Here is a 22,343-nt window from a genome sequence, read left to right on the forward strand (position 1 = left end):
TCTCATCAGAATTTCCAGTGTTGCAACTTCTGTCTGTTGCCTCTTGTCCTTGGCAGCTGTAGGGTTGAAATGACTCTGGTTCCTCCTTTGCTAAACCTCCCTATCAGGTCACTGAAAACAGCAATAACCCTGCCCTTCCTATCCTAAAACTAAAGAAACACAATCTCTCAGCCTCTCTAAGCATAGCATTTGTTTCAGCCTTCTAACCATCTTGGAGACCCTCCTCTGAATCCTCTCCAGTATAAGAATATCTGGAATTAATCCCAAACCAGACAAAGTAATCCAGACATAGTGCCATTATGGTGCCAAGCAGAGGTGATGAATCACTTCTATTGATCATATATATACACTTTTGCTAACGCAGCCCAGTATGCAGCAGTAATTTTTACATGGGTGTCTTTACATATTCTTCTGACCAATGTGCAAGGAAAAAAAAATATCTAATTATATACTTTAAAGAAAGAAAGTAACTTCCTATTCAGCACTTTGTAGTATTTATAATTTTCCATCACATCCCTCTTCTCTACCTCTCGCAAGATTTCTATGACAAAGCATTCTGCTTTTAAAGGTATATGTGGTGTTCCATATTTTTGACCATCACTGTTTCCATAACCACTATTATTAATCTATTACACATTGAGATTAACGAAAAGTACATCATTCAAAATTTGAAGAGTTCATCAGCATGCTCGCTCTTTTGCTCTAAAAGCTTTTACTAGCCATTTCTCATGTTATCTGTATCTTCTTTTAATCACTACTGTGATAGCATTTTTTTTTATGTGTCACAGGTATTTGCCTTGTTTAGGTTTCCCCTCATCACCCACTAGTAGATGCCTTTCTTTTCCAACTTGAAAAGAAAGTTTTAGACACCTATGCAACAGTTTTTTTGCTTTAATATAGCAAATACATATTTCCTAAATACTGCACAAATACTACACAACCTGTTTTGGTTTGGGGTTTTTCCCCTCCCGATTTCGAAAAAGATCTAACAACTTACGAGGCATGACTTGTACCCATGGAAGTTGTATGGGCTCTTTGCTGCTTCACAACATTTTTCCACATGCTTCATATTTTTATTTTCTTCCCTTTTCTATACACACAGCTCACCATGATCTCCGCTACCCGCTTAACTAGTCTTGTTTTATTTCATGACATGCAAGCTCACAGCCTGTGACTAGCAAATAGGCTAGGTGGCCAATGGAATGATACAGAGACGGTTTTGAATCTGTTCCATATTGCTGCCTTTCCCCAGAAGTTTTATATTCACCAGAAACTTATAAAAAAATGAAAAAGAAAAAAAATTGCAACTAGCACCCAGCTGAACCTACCATTCTCAACAGTGTTTGCTACTGTTAACAGTAGTTTAGAATCCCTCCAGGAAAGTGGCAGAAGCTTTAAGTGCAAAGAATGTTGCAAGCAATCCAAAGTTTTCTACCACACTAGGCCCACAACAGTTGCAATGAGGGGACTAATATCCCCTCCTTCCTCAGCTGATGCCTAAGCAAAATACTACCCCCAAAAGTAAAAATCTGTAAAACTGTGCTGTTAAAGCAAAGTTTACCAATAGGATGATAGGAAAATTGAATAATTAAATGTGACTACACACACACCTGAGTTATCTATACAGAGTTTTCTCAAAATCAATACTCGGAATTAGGTTTGAATGCATGCAAAGTGGCACATACATAGCCTGACCACTTCTGTTGCATACAGTAAAGTAACACAGATCAGTGGTTCCAGCAGGAAGTTGCTTAACCAAGGATGGCAAAGTACTGCAGATACAGCACTCTTGTACCAGCTGCCTCAGATTATTGGACATCAGTAAGTAACCCTAACTTTCTCTTAGTTGAAAGCTACCAAAGTGCAGTACTTCATAAACACAACCTAAAACTTTCAAGCTATTTACAGTCAGTCTGAGTTTATACATCCACTGATGGCATTAGTACCAAAAAAACCCATAAATATGCGTAAGGAAACTTCCAACTAAGAGGTATGGTAACTAGGACAGATTATGAGGGGTGTTTAGCATAGATCTCTTGAGGGCTCCCCAGTTTTACAGCCTAGTCTTAAGCAGAAAAGCAATGAAAAAACGTAACACAGAATGAGTTCTGTGAAAGAATGGGGGGAGAAGCGTGCACTCATGCAGGTGAAGTGTGGTTTCTCTGGTTAACAGGCATGCAATCTGGTTAATGTCTCTAAGCAGAGACAAAAATAACTCAAATGATGAACCTGTATAGCATAAGAGTTTATTGCATATTGCAAATGCAACGCAACATACCCTCACCACTCCAAGTACCTAGCTGTGATGTAGTCTTCCATGTGATAAACGCTTTCTGCGGGATTCTAGGTTTTAACACTTCAAGTTGCTGTAAGAAATAACTGTCATTCACAATGTTTCCATTATTCCCAGTTTGTTTTATCTAAGAGCCACTGTTCAGTTTTCTTTCTTAAAACTTCATCTTTGGGATTGGAACAAGGTAGCTGAAGCTTCATGCAGAAACTGCAGGGTATTTCACTGACTGTTAAAAAGCTAAATAAACTAGTAGGGTTTTATGTTTATTTGGGAAAAGATTTGGTGAGTTGACTGTGGTTTTGTTGGGTTTTTTTTCCCCTAAAATGTTCACTTAATTCCACTGAGGTTTGTAGTATTTGGATTCTTGAATATTAATTATGCTTTTCATCTAGTTGGAGGCTATCTTCTATGGATTTGATGCTTTATGACTGGATTATCACTATGTACTTCAGAAGAAACTGTTTCTGAAGATTTCTCACTTTAACTGGTGTAGTGTGCAGCTTGAAGGCTACTCACTACTGGTTTTAGCAACCCTGCGATGTATGTTCCCTGAAATCTCTGGTTGTTTTTAATTTGATGACTTAGAAGATTTAGTTATTTATTATAGGATCTGTCACAGTAGTTCCCTTTGTTGTTAGCTGAAATCAGCTGGGTCTTTTGCTTACCTACTGAACATCTGGGGATTGGAGGCTAAGCGTGCTCGGTGGAGGTACTGTAACTCTGAAATGAGTTCCTGTTGATCGGACTGAAGTAGTGCTTCTTGACCCTCGAGGGCATGGTATAAGGCCCATCTGTTAGGCCTGAATTTTGCCTGAGGGAAGGTTACTTCAGTTAAGGTCTAGAGGGAATATGCTTAGCAGACATTAAAAGTATAATAGCAAATTGATTGGCCTTTTGTGTGTGTGTTCAGTGCCTCCCTCTACTATTACTTCAAGTGGACAGTTGCTAATGGGTTTTCATGGAAAAGTAAAAATTATGTTCTTCTATGCTGCTCCTTTGGTTTCTGTACATACTCATTCTGGATTCCTACTATCCATGTTTCTGCCAGATTAACAAATATGGGAAAGAAAAATTGGGGGCATACTATTCATTAAATTCAGTGCAAGGGATTACTTGCACTAGTGAGGAAACTGATCTCCTTGGAGAAACAAGTGTGTCAGGAACAATGTCAGATACAACACTTCCTTTAATGTGTTACATCACAGGGTTTCATTCACATCTAACTGTACACAACTAGTGCCCAAATATGCACATGGTAAAATATGTGGTTTGAAAGTTGTTTATTCTGAATTAGGAATAATTTTGACATTTATTTTTTCCTAGCAGAAAATACTCATATTTACATGAGTCCAACAATAGCTTAATTTTGCTCTTAAAGGAAAAGAATAATCCAGAACTTAAAATGCTTGAAGACCTTCTTTTGTTCTCCATAAATGACTTAGAAATTCTTGCAAATTTTTTAGCTATGTTTTTTCAGTTTCAGGATTGTTTTTAAATACAGTTTGGACTGGATTTAACCAGCCAGACACATCTGGTTCACACGCACATCTAGATGTGCAGGTACTAACCTTTTAAAATGACAGTGATGCTAAACAAAACTTTAATCATCTTGATTATGAAGATGTATTATTTCTAGCTACAGGTGAAGTACGTACAGTTAAAAATAAAACCTGAAACAGCGCCTTTGAGGTAGTGAATCCTCTGCATAAGCTTGTGTTAATGCTGTTTCTTAATGAACTCACTTCAAATGTCAGTATCTTTTCAAAGCTGTTGATAGGTGGAAAAAAATGTAGGAGGAAGAGGGGAAAAGGTCTGGGTCTTCTGAGAAAATTCTGTATTTTCAGTTCTACCTTGCTGCATTTGGAAAGCACTGTTTGCACACTTGGTAAAATGAGATGTGGGTTTAAGAAGGTATTTTAGAAAGACATTCAGTTCTTGCCTCTAAAGCTGTGATTTTTACTTCAAGTTGATTCTGGTGCTTGGATTAGGATGAAAATAGGGATAACAAACTTGGAAGACTACCTTGTGCGTGCTGTAACAGTTTTAAATTTTAGTAATTAGTCAGTCTTTTGAATAGTGCTTCTTAAAAACAGCTATTGTGTATGCAGGCTCTCTCCAGCAGTGACTGTTTTTGATGCTCTATTGTTTGGGATGACCCCTGAGTTGAACTCTGAAACTCAAATGTCTAATGTTCTTCATCAGGCTATGGTCTATAGATCCATTACAATGGAGCTGGAGCCTGCTTACAGCTTGGGAGCAAACCCAGACCTGTCTGTCACTAGCAATAGGGGAATACCACAAGCGCTTAAGTTCTACTTGTGTCATTCTGCTTTGATAATGGCAGTCAGGATTTAAACAGATCTCCCAGCTGGGGAAAAACAGCTTAGAAAAAGGCAGAAAAACCTGCTTTAACTTATTTAGCTATAAATTTATTTCAATGTCTTTGTTTTGTTACCAATAGTTTGCCAGAATGTCTGCGTTTTCCCTACTTTGTTCTGTTTCTCCTCTTTGACATGCATTATTACTTTCCAACTTACAGGCTTTGAGAATTTCAGATGACAAAGAAAAAGGATGTCATTTCCATTACTACCTTCCCTTTGTTAAGGAACCTTTCCCTCTCTTGGATAAACCCAAGCAGATAGAAAGACACTCTGGATTGAAAAGCCCATTCATGGATAGAAAGATAAAAACATTTTAGTAGTCCAACCCTTCCTGGGCTGAGTTGGCGTGCTTCTACTTTTTGGTCAAGAAAAAACTTAAGTGGAATAAAAAAAAGATGGTGTGTGCATACATCTTTCTTTTATATCCTGCCCTCACACCCTTTCTAAAATTCCAAAAAAGAAAAAAGTGGGTGAATCAGCAGGTCTAACAAAAACAGCGTTTCAGTTTAGGTTTGCAGACTTAGCAGCAGCCACACCTCTGACTATAAAACTTACCATCTTTCTGCTTCATCTTGAAATGGGAGGTCAAGGGACATCCCAAATCAGTGTCTTTTCTGATGCTATATATACTACAAACTTTTGTCTGAAGGACTTCCTTATTTTTTTTCATTCTATGGTAGACTAGAGAAAGCATACACGTGCTTAAGCTGTACCTCTTGCAGCCTTTACCTCTTTCCTGGGTGGCCCAAAACTAGCTAATTAAGAAAGACCGCAACTGATTCTAGGTTCTCAGTGCTGTGTCAGATCATCTGAAATATGATGATTCTAGAGGCAAAGGAGACAGAAAAAAAAAAAAAACCACCAAAAAAAAAAAAAAAAAACCACAACAAAACCACACCACCACAAAGCAAAAAAAAAAATAAAATCTAAAAAGCCCCCTACATTTTGTTATTTCTAGAGAAGTGTGTCAGGGCAGCAAGTTTCGTGCATTTTAGTGGAGCCTATCAAGAGAACTATCAGAAAACTGTGACTCCCAGCTATTTTGCTTTATAAGCAGATTAGCCATTTCTGTTGTAGGTCCTGTTCCAGCAATATTCATCTGTACTCTTTAATGTCTTACACAAAGTTCTTTGAACTAGAAGAAAGGAAGGTATTCCCTCTTAAATAAAATACTGAACTGTTGCCAATCAATTGGAATTTTTTTTTCTTCTTTTAGACTGTATCTTGAATGGATTATAGAATCATAGTCCAATGTCCTCTTTGTCCTCAATTTCCAATAAATTCTATATGCTACTTTTTGGTTTAAGTGCTATGGGCAATCTTGTTTTTTTTATTCCAGTTCCTCTGCTCCTAAATGCTGATATGTATGCAACTCTAATCTGTAAGCCCTTAGCAAACACTTAAGCTACTGAAACCAAACCAAGCAAACATTTAAACTACTGCAACTAAATCAGCTTTCTCAGTGATATTGTTTTCTCCTGTCATTAATAACTGTACTTACCAGAATATCTTTTGATGAATCAGTATTACTGGTTGACTTCGACATATCTTTCTCCAGAACCAAAAGTAATTTTATACAGGTAGGATAGTATACTTAAAAAACCCAAACAAACAAACCAAAAACCACCAAAACCAAAACCCAACATTTCTTTGGTCTAGCATTTTCCAGAAACACCTTCAGGTTCTTGATACCTTTAAATAAATTAGAGCAACATTAAGGCCACTTCTAGATACAAGGAAAATACCATGATTTCCAGGACTGCACAATTTCAGAAAGCACCCACACATTTGGAAGCACCTGTGCTTCCGATTCACTTATGCTTTTTTTTTGTTTAAATCCAGCCTATACTTTACACAGATTAATTCTAACAAAAACTTCTCAACATGACTCAAACAGTATTCATAAACCAATCTTAAAAACAAGCTTGCAGAACTATTGAATATTATATAGTTATGAAACTACTAAGAAATCAACACAGTAGAAAATATAACAATCAAGGGAGAGATTTTATACAGCATTGAAAAACTTGTTTTTGAAGCAGCAGCTTATTTTAGTGTACAGCTGTGTCTAAATTAGGTATAAATACCCAGAAAGGAGAGTTACACTGGAAGCACTTGGAATTGGTAACATAAAACCAGGCTAAGAGAAAAAAGCTCTTCAAGATAGAGGAATCGAAGGAGCTTAAAATAAACATGCACAGGAAACAAGACAGAGAAAGTGTGTTATGAATCACCACCTCTCTAGAGCTTTTTCCACTCTCCTGGATCACTTACTTTGATTATTTAGATTGTTAGCCCCGGAATATTTGAGCTCATAATATTTACATAACACAAACCCTGGTCATCACTGGATTTGTAGCATACAGAAGAACAGGTAACACAACAAAGAACCTTGGAATGCCAAAATATCTAAAGAGCAGCAAGAATAGATCAGGTTAAACGTACATGCCTTGTGATATGACAGCAGAAGGACTACATCTGCTAAGGAATTACACCAATCAAGAAACTGTAAGTGGTCCTGCCTTAAAGATACAAATAAAATTGACTTTCATTTCTGAGAACCACATTATGTTCAACTCTATAATCTCCTTATCAAGTTATGGAACAGCAACAAGTGTTCATAATTTTCAATCTTTATTTCTAAAACTGTACATTTACTAAGTAGCACACATTAGGAGAAGCACAGAAGAAACATTCAGTCATTCAGGAACCACCAGAAATAAATATTTGAACCATGCTTTCCATCTCAAGAACCATAATAAACATGAAGTGGTGTAATCAGCACAGCACAGTCACAGGAACGTGACAGCATTCAGGCAGGGTGTTAGGGAAATCACCCTCCGATTCTCCCATCCTCAGGATACCTTCTCTAACCCCCAGAACACAAACCTCTGAAGACAAAGCAACCAAAGAAAGGTAGAAATCTCCCACAGGAGACCTGAAAATCACCGCCAGTTTCAGTTACTGTCATGTTAGATTCAACTTACCAGAGAAAAAAAATTCACAGATAGAATAGCATTCTATAAAGCAGCAACTTTTCCTATTCGTACCTCAGTGAACAGGTGCTACTTCAAGTATTAACCTGGCATCAAAAGCAGAGGAATCACCAAAGTAAAACTCCACTAACTGACTCCATTCATAATAGAAGGTTATAAATTGAGGTCCCATTCCTGTTCTGCTGGACACTGAATTAACTACTACTTGTACAAATTGTCTAATCTCCAACTTGGCATGCAAATTAGCCTAAGGAAGTCTACTGAAAGACATGCTAAAAGTAGTTTTATTTCAAGTGCAAAGAAAGGTTTATGTTTCTCTGTTTACTGTGTATATAATGAAACATTGTCTTTGCATCTTTAAGATTTTTTTTATATTTGGAATCTAAGTTGATTACAGTGCAATAAACTATAGTAATCTAAATACATTGTTCCAATTTTACAGGGGCACTAGTAACTTGTACAAGATGCTATATGAAACAACATTAAGTGGAGATTCTTTATGCTGTATTTTATTTAAAGTATATTTAATAAAGAATACTACTACTATATGTACCAAGAATCTTGTCCTTTACAAATCTACAACTTTGTTTCATTTTACTCTGTCTCACACTGCACAAACTGCTGAATTACAGCACTCTCTTACAGTGCATCAGGATGACAATGGGACTTTCAAGATCATAAAAAAATCTTTTGCTTTTCTATCACTATCAAATACCTTTGCATCTACCTTAACTAACCATCTATTAAACAAAGTATCCTCTAAACGTTAGCAACTGCATCTTAGCAAAAGATCCCATGTCTTTCCCAAACCCACCCCCACCCCCCCACTCCCCACCCCCCCCAACCCCACAAGGAAAAAAGCACACCAGGATCTTCAGAGAGGCTTTACATTTTTTCTCCATTATTTGTTGTTGTTTTTAATGTTGCAAAATCAATCTGAGAATTGTAAACACTATTTTAGCACATCAAAACCCCAATGATAAATAGCAAGCATAAAATGAAATATTTATATTTCATTTTCTAAAACAAACTGATTTGAATACATTCATATTCTAGCATTAACAACTCCAGACAGATTATGTAAAAAGTTATAAAAAGGAGCTGGTTATACAGATAGGTAACAAAACAATGAAACCTCTACCTCAAAGAATATTCCAAAACTACCACTTCAGGCTTTCTGCAAGTCATGCCACCATTTTTTCTTTTTTTTTTTTTTTTTTTTTAAATAGCAACTGGGAGAGTGGGTAAAATTCACTCTCACACAAAGTAGTCACTTACTCTCTTCTGTTCCCTTCTCCTCCACAGGTTAACTGGAGTTTACACTCCCACCTTTTTCAAGGATTCCCTGCAATTATTTGCCTCCTTAATGGCAGGGACCAATTTTTCACTTTCTTTGGGTTAAGCTCGTGGTTTTTCCTCAGGCTATTAGACATCTCTCATTTCCTATCAAACCAAAAGTGTGTACCACATGTCTCCCCCTCAGCAGTAACCCCTATTCCCCTCCTCAAATACTCCATTTGCTCCCTTCTATGCCATGACCCCACTTATTAACAGGCTGCTCCACAACTACCCCAACACAATGGGTTCTAGGTGTACTTACATGCTACTGTCTTCCACGCTAGCTCTGCATACTCCTTATTCCCCCACCATTTTTCTGTAATTCAACAGTGTTGTTCAAAACACATGCAAATATAATAAAACTACTGGAAAACCGTGCAAACTTGAATAAGAGTGGCTATGGCAGAACACTTCTACTGCATCACAGTTTTATCTGTGACCAACTCCAGGAAATGCATGATGCCACATCTCTGCCAAATGGATGTTCAGGCTGCACATAACACCCAGTTTAACTTAACTGTAAAGTGAAAAAGGGGGAAGAAAAAAAAAAAAAGGGCACAGAAAACCCCCACCAAGACAGTTCTTTCCACTACTGCCTAGAAAATTCCCTGAAACAAACCCCCAGCTAAACCTCATATTCAGAAGTTACCAGTCTTATCGAAGTCACAAACTTAAACAAAATGCACCTACACCTGTGTGGAAGTACAAGTCCAACATAAAAGCAGTATAACTTATCTTTTACACAGAATAGGAGAATGTTTTTCTCAAATTCTATGAAGTGTATTTACATCTTACTGCAGTAACTGTAACAGCTCATTATACCAAGCTCTTTCATTTGTTAACAAAAAGACCTCATGTTAACCACTCAATTATACCAGCCAACAGATTTGTTAATAAAGATACTCACCATACAAAATATCTGGGCTGTTTTGTCTTCCCATCAAAAGCTATTTTCTTCAGTGCCAGAAAGGCCTGAACATAACCATTACGGAAACAAGGGGTTTATTTTGCAATTTGAAAGTAAATAATGACAGAAACAATAAATGCAGTCAGAAATGCTGAAAATATAATTGCAGAATTTTGGAAATTCGTGTCATCTTCTATATACCCACTCTGACGCATCAATATTACACACACTTTAAAAAAAAAAAAAAAAAAAAAAAAAGAAATGGCTTAAACCACCTTGCCATAAGTGCTAATGAATGATTCTTCATTTCCTGAATAGGAACAAGTGAGACTATGCAGCAAAGAGAGGCCTGAAGCACTTTTTAATCTGGTCACATGGACACATGGAGCATACCTATTAATACCATGTGCCTTTCTGATTATATTTCTAATTTACTATTCTGCCTTCATAAACATCACTCGTACAATTCACATCACTGCGTCATCAGTTTTTAGCATTCTACGCTTTTGAGAGCTCAAAAACTAGATAAATACTATATTTAAACCTCTACATTCCTAATATTTGAAATCAGCATACATATTAAAGGTTGAGAAGGCCTTAATTTTAAACATTTTTGACTTAAAAAACCTCAGCCTAGATCCCAGATTTTCCAGGCCCAAATCTCTTATGTTTCAACCTGTTTGTTTCACTCAAAAAAAAAAAAAAAAAAAAGAAAAAGCCTAATAATCTGAAGAACAAAAATGTTTATTATTTAAACACTTTTCTGAAACATGTTTCTAAAGCTGGTCACCTATTACACAGGAACAGAATAATAACATTTCTAGAAGGATTCTACAAGCCTAATATGGCTAAGATGGCTAAAAGTTTCCGTATTACTGAGTATTCCCTGAGTCAGCCCCTCCCAATAACTGACTTTGTCAGTGAGTAACAGTAAAAGGCTAAAAAACAGAAGCCTTGCAAGTTACATGAACATTGCCTGCACTGTGAAGATGAACATTAATTAGCATGGAGGGAAAGATTACTGCATAGGACCAACAGCAACCTGTTACATCTGGCCTACTGGCTAATCAATCAGCACTCACATACTCACATCAGCAAAACAGCTGATACCTCCAGCTAAAACATTTTTTCAGTGCTTCCTGCCTAGTCAGTAAGAGACGGGAACCACAGATAAACTACTAAAGAAGGGTAAAGATGATGCATGAACGGAGGAGGATCAGGGGTAACTTCTAAATGACAGTACAAAGACAGAAGACAAATCCACAAGGTGAACAAAAAAATTTGCCCTTCATTTAGCTCTATTTGTATTTCTGCTAAACGTTTTATTAAAACTGCATGATCTACTAGTGTTCTCTAAATCAAACAAAATCTGATAACAAAACTATTTTGGATTTAGATACACTTCCTAATAAACTTTCCAGTAAACAATATTTAAATTATTTCAGTATTCTAACAATAAGTATTTGTAAGTAAATACTGTAGTTCAGCAATAATGTATCAGTGACCTGCAAATACATCTTCACTGCATCCAGATCATGCATCTGCTCAGGTCTAGCGCTTGAGTACCTGTGGCCCAATGCTGTTACTGTGTTTATAGTTAACTGAACCATTATTTTTTCTTTTAAAGTCGTATCAAATGCTTCTCAGCACTGTCGTAAGACTAGCTGCTCCAAAGAACTCTGGAGAAACATATCCATCCTTTCAGCACATGTATGAACTTAGGGAACGGCACAAGAAAATTACCAGCATTCACATGCTGGTAACAGTCTTTGTTCTAACTGTAAATCTGAAGGATAAATTAGACTTGAATGCAGCCTATTATTAAGCCAGCTGACCTGAGCTTACTTGAAAGTTGTAGACAAACTTTAGCACAGCAGTGGGAACTTGCCACAGATCCCAGGAAAAAAAAAAAATACAAAATTATTACAGATCAACAAGATACCTACCAGTCCCAGAGTTACTGCACTCAGTGCTCACTACTAATACTACTGAACTGAAAAGGCCAGATGGTTATCCTAGGTATCAACTTAGGGTTTGCTTTTCGGTTTCTGAGGTTTTGGGGGAGGAAGATAAATGTTTTAACAAAGTGCAAAGTCTATGTGCATGGAAATAGCTGGTTAAAATCCACCTCAACTTTCAGGGCATCAATATTTAACATATTTGTTTCCTGTGTTGTTATGAACTTACAAATTTCCTACAGTAATGCCCCAAATTATATACTGTTTTATTAAATACTCTCAAAATACATTCAAAATGTTAGCAATAAATGTTGATGAACAGTAGATATAATTTGACCATATGCAAAATTTTCCTCTTCAGCTGTTTTATTTGTAGTTTCTGTTTGATATCACTAAAAGAAAAATCAAAGAGATAACATATTTGTATTGTGGAGAATAATAAAGATTGTGCGCAGGGAAGTAAGAATTTTATCACTCATGGAATTCAGGCCCTCTCACCACACCCTCTTATTTATTCAAATTTTCTGAAGAGGAAACAAGAGAAGAAATCCCAAGCCTAGGGGCATGATCTGAATGTTACCAAACCTGCCTACAGCAGGAGAATCATATAGCCTTCTACCAGCTTCCTCTAGCTTAACCCAGGGACTATAAATTCAAGCATGTTAGTTTACTCTCTCCTTTCTTTTTCTCTCTTTTCACTCCCCCAGGTAATCTTACTTTGCAACACACTGTGACATACAACAGACACCAAGTTCCTTAGACTTCAGAGACACAGATAGTCAGCAAAGGTCATGAAGTACCACCATACAACGTACTATCTAATATAAAACACCACTTAATAGATAGAATATCACTCCCTAATAGTTACAAAATTTTAATGCAGAGGTGACCAAACCAATGAATGATTAAATCTTTAAGGATTTTAATATATTAGCATAAACCTGTGCCTTTCACCTATAAGTCTAAACCATTCCCAGCTCTTTCCTGGTATTTTATCATCCCACCTCACATACTCTTTAGGTCTCTGGCATATCCCCTACCTTTTGCAGCACTCTGCTTGTCTGTCCTGACCATCTAAAAGGCACAAGACTACGGTGTGGCTGGGTTCCAAGCAGCAGCAATTGTTTGGATCACTAGATTAAGCAAGCAGCTTGCTGGACTACATGTAGCAAAAATAATAAAGCATTTTACCACGCTGCAGCAATGAAAGCACACAAAATGAAATCTCTGATCACCAGGAGTAACAAATGACACTCTTGGCAGCATTGCTCTTTTCCTTACCCAACTCAGCAAGGAAGCTTTGAAATTACACCATAAAATTCCCTCAGCATCCCAATTTCCACACAGGCAGTTCAAGATAAAACTTCGCAACAATTAAAACCGATGTGCAGTCTTAATTTAAACCACTAAATGCCAAAAGTCCCACTTCTGCAGCCAAGTCTGAACCAACAGCACTGGAAAGGCGCAGTGATGAGTACATACGCTGATTCAGCTGCCTGACTGTAGCAAGAATACCACAAGAACAATGACAGAGAAAGAAAGTAGCACACTAGCTCTGCAGTGCAAAAGCAACGCACAGTGACAACTTCCAGAAAACCCTGCAAGTTGTATCTGTTATTTCCTCAACTCACAAACTGACATGCACTCAGATAAGACCAGGACTAGATTTAAACTTCAACTTTATGAAAACCAAGAAACTAATCTTAAAACTCCATTATGTACCTTTTGGTTTTTGAGAAGTCTATTCCCATACTTACGTGATTTTACATAAAATTTCAGCTTTTGAAAAAATAAGAACCAAGCAAATAAACAAAACCCCAACACTCAGACATACGCAGCCCTTTCCATCTCGCACAAGTTTGGAAGAAAGAAAATGTGATTCCTATGAGTCTCAGGAGTCGGACAGAAACCAAAGAACTGAATTTTTCTTCTCTTCAGACTTTTAGGCCAATTACATGGTTTTGGGGAACTGACTCACAAGGGTTTTGTTTGTTTAACACTTGAGGTTAGATCTAGTGACGCCCCACTCCTGAAATATGGGTATTTGTACAGCTACACAATTTGCTGCAAGATATATTCAAAGTAAGTTTCTGGACCAAACCACATAAGTCTTCATACTTAACAATAAAACTACCTTAAAATATAAACAAAAGTGTAATTGTTATTTACTTACAACTCTAAGAGGGACCTTAGTATTTTTTAAATGCTAAACTGAAAGAAAAAATAGCACAAGTTTCTTAAGCTATTTTAAAAGACTAAGACCTACTGCATTTTAAAGACTGTTCTTATGTCCACTTTTCATCCTGTTTTCAGTTTGTCAATTAAACCGTTGCACACAACAGCCAAGAAAGCTACTACGTAAGCCATGTTCTTTGAAATGCTTGACTTAGTGGGCTAAACCAGACATGAAAAGTAGAATTCAGCCATGTGTGAAAATCTGGTTGTGACTTTCCACAAGAACCTATCTAAAGTCTTGGCAAAATTAAATGCATACCGTGAACGTACAAAAACCTAAGAAATAATCTCTATATTTACTATTACAGAAGTCATCCAAAAATGACTTTGAACCTCGAATTACTGAGCCTCGCTTAACAGTGTGCATGCTTCTTACTTGTAGACACCTAATACAGAAAGGCTGGTCTCCTTTTTATTTTAGTAAACTAGGTCCCCCCCACCCTTTATGCTTCAAGAGGTTACCACAGAGGTTTCTGACTCTGCTGCAGAGATCCTGGTGCGGATGCAGGCAAAACCACATCCACACACCATTTTCCACCCTGAAGCTTTAGTGCACCCCAAAAGCACCATGTGGAACAAATCTGAAGAAAGTGGCAACCAAATACCGCCACCCGAACAGGCAGCGCCCCGTGCTCAGATCGCGGCGGGGGCCGCTCCGGAGCTCGCCATGAAACGCCCAACAGTGATGGCTGCAGCCCCAGCACCCCCCACGTAGCCTACCCCCGGTGCCGGGCGGCCGAGGAAATGGGGGATGGGGCGCTCCCCCGCCTCCCAAAAGCAGAGGGCAGGCTGGCGGAGGGGGCCCGTCGGGGCAGCAGCCGAGGCGGGGCGGAGGGCTCCGGCCCTCCACAGGCCGCCCCCTGCCCCGCCCGGCACAAGTTGGCCAAGCAAACCTGTGGCTGCCCCTCACCGACGCCCTGACAGCCTCTGCGGCTGAGGGTTGGCGAGGGGCAGTCAGCGCCCGGGGAAGAGAGGCCCCCTCGCCTCCGCAGCGAGGAGGGCTGACGAACTCCCCGGCCCTGCGAGGCGGGGAGGCGACCGGACATGGCGCCCGCCGGTCCTGGGGCCCGAGGGACCCCCTGCTCCCCCAGAGGAGCCGGGGAAGGGCAAGGGCGGCGGTGGGGTGACGGGACGCCCACTGACCTGTCCTCCGAGTCCATGCGGCTGAGGGGCTCCCCGTCCGAGGACATCTCCAGGCTGCCCCGCCGGCCCCCCGACGTGGCGCTGCAGCTGCTGCTGCCGCTGCTGCTGCCGCCGCCGCCGGTGCCGTAGCCTTCGTCGCCACCGCTGGACACGCTGCTGGAGCTGCTTCCTCCGCCGCCACCTCCGCCGCCGCCGCCGCGGCCCAGCCCGTCCTCCTGGCTGCCCCGGGGGCCCTTGGGCTCCTCCTTGGCGTCGGCCTCGCTGCTGCCGCCGGGGCTCAGCGAGCGGGTCTCGTCGCTGCAGCAGCCGCTGCTCGTACTGCTGCTCCCCACCAGGCTGCTTTCCTCCTCCTCGCCACCCTCCTCCTCCTCCTCCTCCTCTTCCTCCTCGTCCTCATCCTCCCCGTCCCCGGCCTGACTAGCGCTCTCCGGGCTCGGCTCTGACATGCTTTCCGCTTCGCCGTTCAGCAGCAACAACGACTCCGCCTCAGCCGCCGCCGCCGTGGAGGACGAAGGCGACGACGAGGACCCGGACCCAGCCCCAGCCTCCTCCTCCTCGGCCGCGGCGGCCGCCGCCTCGCCGGCAAGCATCCCCTCCGGCTCCGCCATGTCGCTGCGAGCGGCCGCCATGGCGCCTACGAGTCGCTGCGAGCGGAGCCGAGCGGAGCCGGGCGCGCGCGGCGGCGGGGGCGTGCGCGTGTCTCTCCCTCCGCGCGCGCGCGCGCGGCCGCACTCCGTTTCCCAGCGCTGCCCTTGCTACCTCAACCCGCACGATCGCGCGGCCGCAGAGAGGAGGAGCCCCAGGGCCGCCGCACGCGCTACGGAACGCGCCCGGGGACAAAAACGTGGGGAAAGGCGGAGCTGCGCGGCGGCCCCTGGCGCGAGGCGCCCGGGGAGGCGGTGCGCGGGAGGGGCGGGGCGGTGGTTGGGAGCCTGGGAGGCTCACAACGCTGCGGTTCAGTCGCGTCATCGTTACTCACCGCGTCCGAGCGATACCGGGCGGGCGGAGAGTCCCGCAGGACGAGCCGGCACGGGAAACGAGGGGCTCCCGGCCAGCGGGTGCAGCCCCTCTCATCCTCCGGCGTGAGTGAACCCCGGTGGTGTAAGCGTGCCACACCTCAGCAGTCTCCTGGCCCTGGGTAGCCTGAGACCCCCGGGGCGTCGGAGGAAGGGGGGCAAGACACTGAGAGCTACGGCTTATGAAAACTTGGGGACGCTTCGGGGGGGGGGGGGGGGGAAGGCTGTAGGGAAGGAGCTGAGTGGACTCGTAAAATAGGGAATACAGAGTTTAGGAGAAACGAGGCACCTCGTACAGAGAGCTACAGGGTGGAGGTCACGGTGTGATACTGCTGTGAGAACTGTCGACAAACAAGTTCAGCAGTGACACCCAGGCGACAGAAAATGGTTTTCTGCGGTACTGACTGAATAAAAAGGAGGGATAAAGCAGCCCCACCATGCAGCGATGGGAGAGAGCAAAGAGAATAAACTACATGTAGCCTTAAACCTGTATTTGCAGTAAAGAGGCATGTTGGTTGCCGGGCAAAAGCAGTATGATAAAGGGGAATGCAAAATACAGATCACTGCATTTAAATGAAAGTCCTAGAACTGGGGAAATAGGATATTTCGTTGTTTTGTTGTTTTTTTTTTTTCCTCATGAACCTAAACTCGGTTCTGGGAGCATGAGGTTAGTAAATTTGTGTTGGGAATGGTGCCATCTGTGAAAAGCAGCTCTGTATGTGTAGAAGAGGACAGGTGGAAGCTGAAGAGAAGGACTGTCAATCACATACCAGACTTCAGAGCAAATTCTGAAAATTAAAGTCATTGTAATACTATAGTCGATAGGGTTACAGTTTGCTAAAGGTTGATCATGCCAGACTAAAGTGACAGGCTGCTTGACAAGAGTCTTGTCTACATGGACATCAAGACAGCATTTGATAAATTGTTATGTGCAAGTGATTAAAGTGTATAGGATGGGGATTTGCAATAGAACAGTGGGGTGGGTAGAACCCGAACACACAGGTGATATCAGGTAGTTTTGACAAATTGTTGGGGTGGATGAAGAGGTTAACTGAACACTGAAAATGCTATTCTACATGAACTTTAGATGTCTTATACACACCTCTCAGTCTGTACCCAACTCTTACAAACCTTGTCATATTTAAAATAAATAAAAAAAAAAAAGCCTCATGAAGTGATGGTAGTTTAGTTAAAAACAATCAAACCTGCAAGACACAGAACCACAACTCAGTCCAGAAAGCCATTGTGCTGTCTGTGTAATTGGAAAAGCATCACCAAGTGATAGCAGATGTACCTCGCATATCCAGAGACCCTAGATTCCAGGAGAAATTAATCATGTAGGATTAAAACACCAAAGTGCTGAAACAACTACGTGGTAATGGGGCAAAGGGACATGGCATTGGATTAATCTTTGGAAACAAACCAATGACATTTTTAGCCTGCAGAGGGGCGTATGTGAACTTTGGAAATTAACAACAGCAAAAAGTTCCTATCATTTCCCAGGTTCCTAGAAAGCAACCTCAGCTAGAAAGTGGAAATGGCAAGAATACTTAAAAAAATAAAGAAAAATGAGAAGCAAAAAGACAAGGCCAGCTGTAATGCTATTTCATCTGTATAATACATGTATCACTGGTCTAAAATAGTCACCAGACCCTGAGCTTCTACATCCCGTTTTGCTTTTCCTCCTCCTGTACTTCGCTCTTGGCTTGGAACAGTGTGGCACTCCCAGATGGGTGTTGCTGTCACTCATCAAACACGAAGCATGAGGTTTCGAAAACAAACGACACGTCTGATTCACTCAGAAGAGAGCAGCAGGTAAAGTAATTCATAATGTCTCTTCTACTTACTTATTCCCTTCTGGAGTTCTCTGGTGTAGCAAGGGACAGAATTAGAGAGGTAGTGAGTGATGAGAAGCAAAAACTATATAAAGGACTTGGGTAAAAGACACCTTTCACAACCTAAAAATATGAGAAAAAAATATATGTAAGGTGGAAAAGTTATCTTAAAGTCTCCATGTGCCTTAATGTAAATTGTCCAAATCCACTCCTCTGTGTTTTTGCAAGCCCATCAATGTTCTCTCCCAGGTTTCTTGAAATCCTGTGTGCATGCAAGGCACCTTGTGTTTATCTACCGAGAGCAAGCAGGGTGATTCAGACCTCCCACTTCCCTAAGCGGAACGGTAGAGACGCCAGCTCATTAGGTAATCTGTGTATTCAAAGAGGTTCAGGGAGGGGAACCTCAGGACACAAATGAATAGGAAAGAGAGTGTGAACCTGCCTAATGGAAACCACTTAGCACTTGCGCAAGAGATCATTACCAAAGGGTCACTGCTTCAGGAGCAAGCAGTCATCAAAGAAATACTTGGTGATAATCTTTTGGTGTCCTCTCAGTTTTTCAAAACTACAAAACTGCATCCAGGCTTGGTCCTTCAGAGCTTTAATAAAGTCCTGTTCAATTGCAAGCAGCAATGATTACTTGAGTCTTGTTATTGAGCTTTCTCTGTACAAAAACACCCAGTTTACCAAAGGTAAATGTTTAAGGTTTTTGACTTTTCAGACCTCTTGAAAGAGGAGATTTGTCTCAGAACAGATGACTCTAGAACTTGCAAAGACATCTAAATCACTTGCATGTGAATGGACTAATAAAAGCTCAGAACAGGAGATGGGCTGTTAGGAAATCCTTTTGAAAAAAAAAGAATTTACACATCCACTTGGTGTCGGAGGTTGGATGTTGCTCCATCATTCACAAAAAGGCCTTCTGCTATGTTCAGTCTGGCTGACATGATTGTGCTACGACAGGGATGGTGCTTTAAAGCTTTGATATTTACATCGAGGCATACTCATCTGTGGGACTTGGAAAACATTCTCAACAGGGTACAAAATAATAAAATCAGTAGATAGATTAGGAGAAGCTTGTTCACAGGCAAAGAGTTCAAGCAGAACCATTCTCCACAAGTGCAAGAACAAACAACATTGCAGACACAGCAGAGTAGGGAGAACAAATTAAGATTTTATTCTCTTACCTCAGGAACAGCAGGGTACAGGGCATTCACAGTGACAGCTGAATCAATAAAGAGCGCACTCCAAAGAAGTAGTTTCTTCTTTTCTTGAGTCACAGCAATTTCACTGGTTTGTGGGGTGGTTTTGTTGGTTTTGTTTTTTTTTTTTTTTTTTGAAGGACAGTTAGATGAGGTCATCAGAGGATTTTGTACATGTAAAACAGTATTTTTGAGTTTTTTTCCCTAATGATGATCAGCATCATAATACTGTGATGTATAGCATGCAAGCAAAACACTTCAAAACTGTGAGAAAGGCCTATAAAGAGGAAAGAAACATGCCATAGGCCTAAGATACAGGAGAACAGGCATCTCGTCTTGCACTTGTTAGGATACCAGAGGAAAGTCTGTAAAACAAAACAGCTGGTCACTGAACTCCCTTCTCCTGCCCCTGCCTCCGCATGCTTGTCTTAAGCACTGCAGGAAATTCCTGCTGCCTGAACCTCATGACTCACCTTGCTGACAGTGTTCTGCCTGCTCAGCAGCCTCGGAAAACTGCACCCTTCCCTTCTTTCTGCCCCGCCCTTACCCATCCAAATTCAAGATCTGGAGGAAGAGGCTGCAATCTCCATCTCTTCAAGTAAGCATCCGCCACTTGGCTCTCACCCTTCCCTTCAGACCGGACTGAAACTGCCTCGTTCTGCAATTCTGGCCCCGCCCTCTCCTGCAGCACCCAGTTCATTCTCCTTTAAACTCAACTTCTACGCTCTTCTCCTTTTAAAGCTGTCTTTAATTGTTCGTTCCTTATACTGTTTGCTTAAAAATGATGACTATATGAAACTTCAAGTCTTGCCTCGATTGGGCCAACCAAAGGAATATGGCTGGGAATACATGTTTGGGCTGGGATCCCACTTTTTTTTCCTGCTGAGCAGTGAGCGTTTGCTGTGGCTTTGCAAAACACTTCGCAGCAATATGAATTCTAGACACTGCTCGGGTCCTTCTTCCCCCTGTTCCCTGTCCGTGCTTTGTTACAACTATCACGGTGACACACTGCCTCTTCTGTTGTGCCAGCACAGCTGTCTCTGAAATTCATGTTATGTATGAACTAGACCAAGCAACTGCTTTGGGGGGGGGGGGGGGGGGGGGGTGATGGAAGGAAGAAAAGAAAAGGCATTCTGTTGCTGTTAGGTCATGGAACTTCACAAAACTCCAGACGGCTCAGATAAATGTAACTGCTCACTCTGGGGATGGGGAAAAAGGAACAGAAAAATTAAGGTATTATTAAGGTGACACAAAGTACCAGGAGTTCAGAAATGGAAAACCCCATTCTGTTATTGTGGAGCTCATTCAAAAGCACATCCTAGCATTCGTTGTATTTGCATTTGTATTATAACAACCTGCAAGATCAGTGGAGAGGAGAGCATCTTTCCATTAAGCCATCATTGAATCTGATATTTTACAAGTTCATAAAGCCTCTTCTCTAAAATGCAGGCTAATTGATGTTAAATTTGCTGTCAAATGATATTGAAGGAAAACACAAAACCACAAAGATTTCTTGTAAGTGAAAGATCTAAAGATTTGAGTTCAAGGCCTTAGAAGGCCTCATAATATGGCTCATTTATGTGCTTTACAGCATGTTGCAAAAACTGAAACATAAGCACAGAATTTCAAATAGATACTATTTAGCTATGATGAGCTATTACTTATTATAGATACCACTGAGAATGATCTTGGAATTTGCTTCAAAACCAAAGGCTTCTTGTTGTACTTCTGCACTGTTGTATCTATGTGAATATTAATCCTGTCACCATGTCTCTCAGTTTTTGTGAGTTCCAGGGACTTGCATAAGCATACACTAAAAATGTGTTCTGTTTTTCTTTAAACTATTCAGAAAGTTTTCCAAATACCATATTGGAAAATTTGAATAGCTGATGCATATTTAAATAGCTGAATGCATATATATGATCATATGAACAGGTAAAACAATAATACATGCAGTACTGTGCAAGCAGATAGAGCATCTTTTTTTCTGTCATGAATGCTGTCAGTAGTTTTATATCATGATTCAAAATATACATGAATTATGAGAGACATTTTCTTTCCCTCCCAAAGTGTCCTGTACCTCCTTGTGTAAATTTTTCAACTGGCAGAGTTTGCTTTTTCAATAAAAGGCAGCCCAAATACTTAAGTCTCAGAAGAACCAACATTCTTAAAGGGTGCAATTTAGATTAGTTTTAACCAAAGATAATTAACATATTTGTTTCCATATTAAAGAGTCTTTATGTGCTGTTCATTTGGGGAATGCGTGTTTTCTACATTCTTATGCATAACAGAGCAGGATTCCAGCTTTAAATAAAGGTGTGCACTCAACCACAAATACAGGGTTGCCACCAGTATGTCCATTTATTTTCTGCAAGTCAGTTACTACAGAGCATTACAACAAAACCAGGGGATGTCATCCCAGTGAAGGGGGTGATTCTGAACAAGCATGCTAGGCAGAAAATCCAGCATTTCTCTTCTACAATGATGTGAAGTCAAGAGCAGAGTCTTTCTTTGCACACATGGAAATTCTTTTCAAACCATAAAAGTAATCAAAATCTTGCATGTTGCAAAACCGGTGTGTAACCATTACAACCAAACAGAAATGCATAATGAATTGAATGATAATTAAATACAAATCACAGCTTGGAAGGAGTACAAGTTTACAGCAGCTTTTCCATGTTCTTCTATGATTACTCTAAAACTCCCCTTCTATAATTTGTGCTTGTAAGTAGAACTTTTTTTTTTTTACATAAAACAGTGTTATTTTTTAACATTATTTCATAAAATTTAAATTAAAATTCCCTTGCAGAAATGTAGTTATAATGTTTGTGTGTTTTTTTTCTTTTTTAATCCCTTGTTTTTCCAAGATCAAGCTCTTTTGAGCACAAGTCCTTCCAACCATGGTTCTCAGCTTCCCAGAACACGCTGTGGTGGGCCCAGCGAGGGGCCCTGCATACAGTTAAGGGAATGGAGCATGTTAGATGAGAAGAGAGGTTGCGTGAGCTGGGACTGTTCAGCCAGAAGTGAAGGCTCAAGGGG

At 40.8% G+C, this 22,343-nt stretch overlaps 1 protein-coding gene across 3 annotated transcripts in view; it reads right to left on the bottom strand.

Moving 5' to 3' along the window:
- AEBP2 (AE binding protein 2) overlaps window positions 1-15,908 on the bottom strand; it is a 43,330-nt gene extending 27,422 nt beyond the window's left edge. For all 3 annotated transcript variants that reach the window (XM_061363894.1, XM_061363893.1, XM_061363892.1), the window contains exon 1: window positions 15,252-15,908. In XM_061363894.1, the coding sequence (XP_061219878.1) occupies window positions 15,252-15,880 (629 nt within the window). In that variant the 5' untranslated portion in view covers window positions 15,881-15,908. The remainder of the gene's footprint in view (window positions 1-15,251) is intronic.
- Between the last annotated feature and the right edge of the window lie 6,435 nt (window positions 15,909-22,343).

This window comes from Neopsephotus bourkii, unplaced genomic scaffold (genome assembly GCF_033783945.1).
Source record: "Neopsephotus bourkii isolate Nb327-2 ecotype Australia unplaced genomic scaffold, CSIRO-AGI_Nbou_v1 NB_1183, whole genome shotgun sequence".
NCBI classification, from domain to species: Eukaryota; Metazoa; Chordata; class Aves; order Psittaciformes; family Psittacidae; genus Neopsephotus; species Neopsephotus bourkii.